The 10924-nt window shown below is 38.0% G+C and overlaps 1 protein-coding gene across 1 annotated transcript; it reads left to right on the forward strand.

Moving 5' to 3' along the window:
* Positions 1-4501: 4501 nt before the first annotated feature.
* 42sp43 (P43 5S RNA-binding protein) lies at positions 4502-8631 on the forward strand. The gene is made up of 9 exons (XM_028454590.1): positions 4502-5054; positions 5160-5260; positions 5335-5431; positions 6241-6329; positions 6524-6597; positions 6761-6841; positions 6912-7141; positions 7223-7276; positions 7349-8631. Exons 1-9 carry the CDS (start codon positions 4923-4925, stop codon positions 7607-7609), a joined length of 1119 nt encoding a protein of 372 aa, XP_028310391.1. The 5' UTR covers positions 4502-4922; the 3' UTR covers positions 7610-8631.
* Positions 8632-10924: the final 2293 nt, after the last annotated feature.

The following is a 10924-nucleotide window of genomic DNA, read 5'->3' on the forward strand; positions in this document are numbered from 1 at the left end:
ATTTGTGTCTAAGTAGAAGTGCAAACTAGGGCACACTAATGTTTAAATTACTCATTTTACCACATAAAATCTGTGGTCCAGTTGAGAAACTGCTCCGCATTTGGCCCCTGAAGCATTCAGGTGTAGAACACGTATCAAACTCATTTTTCACGTGGCAAATCTGACCCTTTTAAGATCCCAATTTGAAAACATGACTCATTGTGTAATAAATCACCAACTGATTCAGTTGAAGATTTCTCAAAATCAAGGAAATTTAAGATCCTCCAGAAACTGATATCTACCACTTTATTGCTTGGATATTGACGGTGCCTTAAATACTTTAAAAACTATTATACATGAAAGTGCAAACTAGGGCACAAGAATCATACAATTGGATAAAAATGCTCATTTTCTCACCTATATTCTGTGGCCAATTTGAGATTAAACTGGTCTGTATTTGGGTCCTGAACTCAAATTGACAACCCTGGGGTAGAAGCTACGCTGTAAAACACCTTCATTTGGGTCACATAATTTCTGTTCAGCTCTACAGATTTGCCCAGTAAGGGCCAGTATTGGTACTGCATTTCCTGTTTCTACCACTAGGCTGAGCTGTCACGACTAAGGCAGGTTATCCAACAAACAAACCCAATAAAAGAAGAAATGTTAAACATGTGGTGTCCTGATTAGATCAGGCCTGATCTTCACCACATTTCATGAATCAGGTGACTAGTGAATCCTATCTGAACTATAATGCTGAACGATAAGAAAAACAGCCACGTAGCAGCTTTACAAATGGGAAGATGATGTCTGCATGGAGACATTAAAGGTGCAGTCTGCAACTCTTATAAAAGTGATTTTTTTTTTGTCATATTTGCTAAAGCTGTCACTATGTAAGGACAGCTTTACATAAAACTAGTAGTTTGAGTGAAAAAAAACAGACTCATTGAGTCCCCCCTGCTGCTCCTGCTGCCTTTGGTAGATTACCAGAATGCACCGCGACCGAGCAAAAAGAACCAATCACAGCCAGGATTGTGTTTGATGGACTGTCTGACAGCTGTTACTCACAGGCCTCGCCCCTTTCTCGGAGCTAGAGCGCCGTCTTTTTTACAGTGTATGGTCTGGAGGAGTAGAAGATGGAATTGGTGACTTTTCTGCTTGAAAGGTAATTATCACTGCTTGATTTACATTATGTTTGATTTGTAATTGTTACACTAGAACTCTGTGGTGCATGTGTTGTTTGTGTGTGCGCAGCAGCCTCCGTTTGGGCTGCTATAAGTGACAGTGTGTTGTTGCTGCTGCTGCTGATAGATTGGTGTACTGTGTGCACATTGAGAGAGAAAAGTACTGCAGTAATATGCTTTTAACAGAGCATGTTATATCACTGTGATGTTGCTGTCGGTCTAAGTTAGCTTGTTAGCTCCTCTGAGTGAGGGACTTTGGAAAGTTTGGAGGCAGGGCAAGAGAGCAGCGGGGAGGGAGGGAGGGGGATCTGAGAGTTGCAGACTGCACCTTTAATTGCGGAGAAATACAGAAGAAAAAAGTTATATAGAAAACCGTTTGAGCATATATTTGATATCGACAATGACATCAACCTAATCTCTGCTAGTAATCACATTTGGAGTACATGTACTCAATTTTGGTTTACCAGAATGTATACTTTAGGCGGTAGCTATCCGTGCGGTTGCTGTAACACTATATCGACATTCTATCCATATGCAGCGCCCCTATTTGGCCAGTTTAGGCTGCGTGACTAAGACTAAACCTTACCCTAACCCTAAAAATTGTTACGAGGGTTATAACCTAACCCTTACCCTAAAACGCTACTTACTTGTACTTCGGTAACCGTACCAAATAGACATTTTCCATACTTTACTGTAGTGAAATAAAAATATTATGCTAATAAGGTGTTGAGCAACGGAAATTCTGGCTTGTTTTTGGCATTCGATAATATTACAACCAATCAGGGTGCTGCATATGGTTCTAATACCTCCTACTTCATTTGCATTAGGTCTACTAGTACGAGTACTACTAGTCAGTGTTTTGGCTTTACTAATAGGAAAAACTGTCTCCAAGTACTACTAGTGAGGTTTTGAGTGTACTACTAGTAGTAGTAAAAGATTTAGTTCGGTACAAGTTTGAATAACATTGTAAGTTTCTAGTAAAATATTGCAAAAGATTTTTTCACAGATATCAAAATACCAAATTTAAGTTATTTTGAAAAGTAAAATCTATCAAAGTATGAATCTACAAATTGCATATACTAATCCAACTCTTCGACAGCGGATATCATTCACTTTATTAACAGCACCTCTAAAAACGCAAGGCAAACAAATCAATTTTCAAAGCAGGTAAAAAAAAACAAAAACTTCCTATTTAGTGCAGGATAGGTCACCAATAAGTTTAAGCATACCTCAGTTTTCTGTATCAACTGATCAGTCTCTAATTGACAAACATAAAAGGAGATCCATCAACTGATGACAAATCACACTGCTTTGTGAGACTTGTGTTCTACATAGTGAAGCTTATGTGATCTCAGTCACTAATGGAGGCACAATGTGCAGTGACAGCCCCGTCTAAATATTTAATTTCCCTCCTTAGATAATAACAGGGAATGGAAGATGGAGGGAAGCGAAGGATGGCTCAGGATAGCAAGGAGTGTTGCACTGTATCTTTCTTTTTGCAGTTAAGCTAATGAGAATTATCGCAGTAAGCGCTGGTTTGAGTTTTCATGGGCAGCTACTGCAATGGAAGGTTAGAACAAAAACGCCTGATTTGATAAATTACAAAACAAAAAAAAAATCTTGTAAGAGAATTTTCAGGTTGTAGCTTTAAAAAAAAGGATTTGTATCAACAACTTTGTACTAGCAGGTTAAGTATTTTGCTATGTGCACAGGAAAGCTCTGACTGCCTCCTAGTGGCCTTTTAAAGTACTGCAGGTGGCGTGTGAGAAGTCATTTGCAATAAATCCATAAACGCTTTCAGGGTAACATTTAATAATTTCGATAGGAATAACTCATTTGGTCAAAACAGATGTCTTTGTAAGTGACTCAGCTGAAGTAGGCACCCTGAGAAGGAACATCAAATTCTTCATGAAGCACATGATAATAGGAAGCTCGTAGCTCGTAGAGATGCATGCCAGTACGGATGTGAATCTTTGCGTGTCTCACGATTCGATTCCGATTCCTAGGGTCACGATTTGATTCAAAATCAATTCAAAAATTGATACAATGCATAGTGTGTTACGGCAAATTATGGCATCAAAACAATAGTTTGTATAATATAATGTTAAATAAATTGATTCCAATGACGAATCACACAAAGGCAAACTTGAGACAAAAGGTAACATTTATTCATGCTAAACAAAGAAATAAAAACTTACTAAATGTACAATAAATAACTTGAATAAATAAAATTGTCATAGGCCAGCTGCCCCTTTCTACCAGAAGTAAGTCTCAACTCTCAGTGACTAAAAAAATTGTATAACTGCTTTCGTCCTGTACTTTGTCTGTTTTTTGTTGTTGTTGTTTTGGTTGTATTGTTTGGCTTGTAATAAAAAAAAAATATATATATATTTTATTATAATTTTTTTTAAATTGATTTTTGAAGTTTAAGAATCGATTCAGAATTGTGGATAATTAAAATTGCGATTCTTATGTGAAATGATTTTTTTCCCCCCACCTCTACTGATAAGTACAATAAATAGACATAACTTAGTTTTTGTCAAATACCATAAAATATACAGTTGTGATAATGATTACTATGTGATATACATGCTGCCTCCCAGTGCAGAGATTGTGATGCTGATGGTTCCCAGTTTCCTGTCTCTGTGTTAGCCCTGCAGTCTGCCACAGTCCAGGATAGAACTGTGGAAACAAATTAATCAACCAAAGCAACAGAGCTTTTAAAAAAATATTCTTGTTGAATTAAAATTTTCCACAAGAAGTATAAATTACATTAATTAATTTCAAGTCAACACACGTAACAGAAAAGTATCGCACATAAAAGGTACATACTGTATACACACAAAATTGATAACAGAAAAATAATTATGCCTTAATACTTCTCATAAAACTAAACACATAGGCATAATTAAATATTATGATGAGGAATAAATAAATTAGTTTACCTTCTCCACATGACACAGCATGTGTCATGTGTAAAGATAAGACCTAAGCCAAAGATACTCTTTACAGTGATTGATTGATAAAGGTTAAATTATTACGGTTTGGAGTTATGGGTGATGTCATCTAGTTTAAATAGTAAAAGTATAAATTCATGCAAAGCACTTCCAAAATTCAGTTCAAAGTTTTTGTATAACCTACCTCTATAATGGGGTCCTTCAAATGCTCAGGCTTTTCTTAAATTTGTATTTTTTGCAATTGAATCATTCAGATCACAAATTGAGTCAAAACTATTTTCTGCATAACATCCTATTAATTATTAGTGTTTTTGCACATTTTCACAAAAAAGAAAATGCAGTGTTACACACTGGCATCATAGAATAAAGTCCAACAAGTTTCTTTTCACTGTAACTATTGTGTAGAAGCAGCAATCTAATTATTGATTACATATCAGGTGGGAAAAACGATTTAAAATCGGCACCCAAACAATCACGATATATCGTGAAATCGTTTCCCCTCTAATGTAGATGTCGCTTAAATATCTCTAAATTCCAGCAAAAGAGCTGCATTCATATTAAACTTAGGATGTTGTTCTTCTAACCCACTGTGATAAAGAGGTGAAATGTTAAAAGGTATAAACTCAATCGTGGGAAAACTTGGTTTCTAATGAATCAGCGTCTGCAGCAGGGCAATCATATTGATTAGGTTCACCTGCGTCTGCCAATCACACAATTAGTGACAGCCTTCAAAAAGCTATAAGACAGTGTGAGACGCACTTTAAACAGAACTAGGAGGCAAAAGGAAGGGGGAAAAAGGCGGAAAATGAACGGTGTGCAGGAAGGGAAACCTGTGCTCGGTCAGCTGAAGAAACTAAAATGCACCAATCCAGGGTGTGGAGCGACCTTCACCAGGCAGTGGAAGCTAGAGGAACATGAGACGGTGCACACCGGGGCGGTAAAACACACACACACACACACACACACACAGCACAAACTCTGGATAAAACGATGAAGGAAATGTAAAAAGTGTCCTTAAATCTCGATGTTTGTCTCACCACAGCGCCCGTTGAAGTGCGCTGTTGCCGGATGCGGTCACTGTTTTCCCAGACGGTCTCACCTCCGACGTCACATGCTTCAGCACCAAGGAGTGAAACAGTTCCAGTAAGTGGGGAAAAAAAAAACGGGACATTCTCCTGCTTTTCTCGACTGTCTTTAATGTCCTCGTTTCTGCGCAGGTGCAAGTTCGTCAGCTGCACAAAGTCTTTCTACAACTCCAGCAAGCTGAAAAAGCACGTGCTCCACAGTCACGGGGAGAAAGCGGAGTGTTATAAGGTTGGGCTCGTGTCATTGCTTTGATCACCAGATGGCGCTAAAGCAGTGTTTTTAATCCTCATATTATCATATAGTAAAGATAGGCAACTTTGAGCACAGTGGGGGCCATAAAATTGTCATTGTTTGGTCGGAGGGCCACGATATGGAATCTGACAAATTTGAACATTACTATTGACATTTCTGCTTTTTTTTTTTTTTTTTTTTTTATTAAACATTTTGTTTTCCTCATTGTGTTTGTAGATATTTTGTTTTTAGTGCCATTTTGTGTTTTCTTCTCTACATTTGTTTTAGTTGTCGTTTTGTATTTCTGGTGTCATTTTGCATATTCTCCAACTTTTTTTTTTTTTTCTTGTTTTCATAGTAATTTTTTTTCCTTTTTTCAGTCATTTTGTGTGCTTTAGTCATTTATTCCATATACATTGGGGTCCAAACATAATTAGACTGAGGGCTGCATGTGGACCCAGGGCCACCAGTTGCCCATGTCTGTCATATAGCATTAAATTATACCGTGATTTCCAAATTGTAGGTTACTTCTAAATAGCTTTATTTTATTTAAGTTTAATCATAGTTTAACATTAATTCACACTTCAAATAACAGTTAAAACTAACTACTTTAGGTTTCAATTATGCTTTTTTGTTAAATGCAGTCAATTACAATTTATATAATCTCAGTTTTTCTTCATTTTTTTTTTTTTTCTTGCTTCACTGCTAGCTTTCTTATTTTGATAGCCGTGATAACTACACCAGTTGAGTTGCTTGTTTGTACCATCACTTAACTTATGAAGTCTTGTCTTTCACGTTCATCGCAGTGTAACCAGCCCAACTGCTCCTTGAACTTCAAAAAACGCAGGCTGTTAAAGTTGCACTTGCAGGATCATGGCATATCTTCCAAGTTCAAGTATGAAACCTCAATTTGAATGTCAAAAGATGAATGTGATTTTATTAATGTCATGAAAAGATGTACAGTAAAAATGAGTGCAAAGTTGTATATATTCTGTCAGGGATTCAGAGGTGGGGTTTCAAGCATATGGGCAGGAAGATGCAGTTTGTAAAGTAATTGACTTTAGTTGACTTATTCATGTTCCTGTTCAGGTGTACAAAGAAGGGATGTTCTGCCTTGTTTGACAACCATGTTTCCCGAAAAGCCCATGAGAAGAAACATGCAGGTAGGTCTGTTTTCAGCCTTGTGCGTTTCCTTTATGATGAGTGCACGTCATGACTCTATTTGCAGCTAACCTTTTCTCACATCAAGAAAAATTATTTCAGGAAATGTGTTTATTTTTTTAACAAGACCCAGATGTTGTCTTTGCTGACGGTCTGTGTTTGCAGGTTACCGGTGCCCTCGTGCTAACTGCCAGGTTCTTGAATACACCTGGGGGAGGCTTCAAAAGCATTTGGCTAAACATCCAGGTAGATTAGTTGATAATGATCATTAGCTGGTGAAATGGTTATTTGGTGCCTTATTTAGTTTGACTTTCAGCCTCCTTTGAGTGTCAAGCGTGCAAGAAGATGTTCAAGAAAGTTGGTGCCCTGCGTCGCCACAAAAGGATCCATGCCTCCCACAAGCCTGTGCTGGTTTGTCCCAGAGAAGACTGCCAGGCCTACTTCTCCACCACCTTTAATCTGCAGCATCACATCCGTAAAGTGCACCTTGAGCTCCTCAAGTACAAATGCTCCTTCCCTGAATGTCCCCGTGTGTTTGCCATGCGAGTAAGTATGGAGAGAAAAACATGATTCATGTTTTGCTGTTTTTACTGAGCAGTAAGTTACATAATGCACTGTATTCTGCAGGAGAGCATGACCAGACATCTACTGCGCCATGACCCAACGGCAACCCCTGTGAAAGTAAGCCATACCTTGACCATATCAGAAGAAAAATGATCCCCTTGTATATGTAATAAACTCATTAATCAACAGAGACGTCATCGGCCAAAGAAATCCTGGCAGAGACGTCTGAACAGACACAACCAGCCCATGGTGGAAGACAACCTGCAGCGCCTCTTTACTTTGCGAATGCGCATCGCCAGACGCACCAAAGTGGAGACCAACCTAGCGGGCCTCTTCAACGAACGCAAGATCCCCCACTACGTCGACCCCGAGGTCAACCTACGCAGCCTGTTCGGGATCAAACGGCCTCGTTCTGTGGAGCCACCAGAGGTTGCTCCACTTAAATGTTAGACATCCAAACTGAAGCTGAGGCTTTAAAATATTATTTTAGATTTAGAAATTGGGTCAGTTTTTGATTTAATGTAGTTGTACATTAAGTATTTAAATACAGAATCTGAATGTGGCAGAACACATTTTAGGCCAGAGTAAAGCCTATGCAACATGTATTGACTGAGTCAAATTAACTTTTACTTTTGTGATGTCATTTTTGCGCCCAATAAACTTAAGTTTGTTTTGCTAAAAACCTATACTTTAATGTGTTTTCATCTCCCTGTGAGTGGGCCAATGAGCTGCAGCAGTTTTTTTTTTTTTTTTTTTTTTTTTCATGACTGTCCCTGTAAATGCTGTGAAAGAGCTACGCATCCTTGAAACTCAAATGGCTGTATTCATTTTGTGCTCTCTGATGTCATGTATTGACATTTGCAGAACACACTAGAGCTTATTAAATATGAACAAAGTGCTGCAGAAGTATGAGCTGAGTCAGAGTTGGAGGGTGGGTTTAAACATGCTCCGGTGTAATGTGATTGCGCAAAGAGTGACAGGCCATGGTCCTTTAGCTTGGCATGGTTTCATCGATGGCTTATATATATATATTTTTCCTGGTCATAGTATTTTAAACAAGGGTTGAATATAAATTCTGTAGTGGGGAAAAAAATTGAAACATGACATTTTCTAAAACATCAAGCTAGAACAAACTAATTGATGAAACCTGACATTTTACCATCGCAATATATTGTGACAAGATGGTTTCACCTTTAGTGCTGGCATGGAGGCACATGTCTAAGGCAAATTATTGATTGATGACCCACGTGGCAGTACAAAGAGTTTTAATGGCCTGTTGTATAGAATCAGATTTGAAAAAGCTTAAAGGTTATGTGACAGTTGGAAAACAGAAGCATTTACACCAGCGATTCTCAGCTAGTGGGTCACAGACCTGTACTGGGTGGGTTGTGGACAGCTGGTCAAAAATGCTTGTCTTTTATTTTGAAAGAAACATTTCTTTTGACAGGCATGTGAAAGGCTGTGAAATGTGTTTTTGCACAGGAAAATAAATAAAAACAAAATTTGGTTGGTTGGATTCTAAAAAAAAAAAAAAGTGGGTCGCGATTTAATGACCGTGAGACCATTTCAGAACCCCTGATTTACACTTTCAGAATAGGAGGGATGTTGGTAAATAATCTGCACCTTTATCTGTCTACAATAAACTTGATCTCTGAAATTAGGCTGTGGTACGTTTGAAGCAGATGCATTAAGGCTAAGGGTGGACAAACCAGCCTTGCTCACCCTCTGGCCATCACTGAAAAATAACTAGTGTTCCCACTGGTTGAAAGTTCTATTATGTATTTATATTTTTGGTTCAGTATGGTTATTTGCAGGCACTTGAGACTTGTAAAAACTTTTGTATAGAGTACGATATGGAAAATAACCATATAGTAAAAAGCTGTATAGTTTAGTTGTAATTATCTGTAACTGAAAGCTTTTCAACTCAGAAAATTCTAAGTAATTTGTATACAGTTGATTAGATGTGGGAATGTTGAAACTAAGGTACAATGTTATTTGCCAGGTCTTTATTTTCTTGCCTGGCCTACTTAGAATCAAACTGGACCATGAAATAAAATGGTTAATGGTAAGGCTCTGCATACGTGGAGTTTGCTTTTTATTAGAGTTTTTCAAAATTCATTCAAAAATATAATATAAAATATAATGTACATAACATACAAATATTTTAAGTGCAGTGACTGTACAAAATATGTATGAATTTATTTGTAGTAGCTTATGTGTTCAATGAAATGGTACAAAACTTTTGAGACTTTAGGTTGGTTCTTCTTCTGTTGCGCAATTCTTCTTCACAATGTAAATGGTGAAGCGACACTGCGCCCAGCAGTTCATGTATGGCACTGCGGCAAAAATGATACAGAAAGCGACAGCTGGCTGAATTTTATCATGAATTTATAACATTAATGTGACGCGTTGATGCCAATTTTTGTAGTCAACATGATCAATTATGCTACGATTCATTTTTGCATCTTTATAACAATCTCAAGCTCCACCTACGAGGCTCTGTAACAGACCTTCAGAAACTAGTTTTTCTCTCTTGTGAACCACTGTACCATCACTTCCAATGCACTGTGCATGCTCTGTGTCTTTAAGGCCTCATACGCTAACCATGACAACAGCTGACCAGCAGGGATCATTTACAGTAGCACAAAACAGACATGCTTCAGCAGCTGACAGCGTCTGTCCAATCCATCACTTTACTGTGCTTATTGTTGCACATTCTTGTGCAGGCTGTCATTGACACAGCGCAAATAAAGTACGTGCCTCTGATGATGTGTAATTCATTTCACTCAGATGCCCAAGGACAGCAGGGGCAGAGTGTGACACATCTTCAGTTAGATGTGACGCACTAGTCACAGCAAGGCATTTTTAAGTGGGCCGAGTTCAGCAGGTGTGGAATGTGTCTGTGATATTAATCTGTGAACACTAGAGTTAACCAGTATCATTACCAATCTGATACCAGTATGCTTACCTCACCCTCAACATCAGTCTCATCATCACCATCCTCTGTCTCTCTAGAAAGGTCATTCCAGTTATCATTAGTGAGGATGACCTTTGGTGTACATAGCAGAGGGGGATTTTTGCCCTTATAGTGTCACAAATCAGTTTAGAAGAAGTCACCACTTTGCAAATAAGTTCGGGACACTCACCCTAGGTATAGAAATGCTTGAGTCATACTTTTAATTAGAAATAACTTTCGAGCTTGTCGTCAACAATATGTGAGGAAAAACCTATAAATACTGCATCTTATGTAAAACACAAAGAACAAGTAAAAGTGTCTTTGAGGTCTCTAAAGTGATTTCTTACAAAAAATGTTGTGTGACTATTAAGATAACTGCATATCTCTGTTAGATTAGCTGAAAATGCTAAAACTAAAACTGCCGTTTAGCTTGGTTGGGAGAATAAATCTCCATGGCAACATATCTGTTTTTCTCTCTAGCTGTTCCAGTTACATCCGAGATGAACTCATCCAGGATTGTAGGATTAGCCTGGCTAAATCTGTTTTTCTAGGTTTCTTGAAATGCTCTTCTGGTGTCAGAAGAAGGCAATGGAACATATCTCTCTGTTTTGTTTTTACAAATGTCGTCTGGGGGAAAAGCATCTTTACATAAATCATATCATTAAAGCTTTAACTGAAGGTGGTTCACGTTCAGCATCGTTTACTCTATCGCACTCAATAATTTTATACCCCAATGACGATGACTTTTTTTAAACTTGTCTTCATCCACAAGAAGTGGAGCTGACGTAGAGGCTCAACAGAAAACAAAA

The sequence above is a fragment of the Gouania willdenowi genome, chromosome 8 (genome assembly GCF_900634775.1).
Source record: "Gouania willdenowi chromosome 8, fGouWil2.1, whole genome shotgun sequence".
Classification (NCBI taxonomy): Eukaryota; Metazoa; Chordata; class Actinopteri; order Blenniiformes; family Gobiesocidae; genus Gouania; species Gouania willdenowi.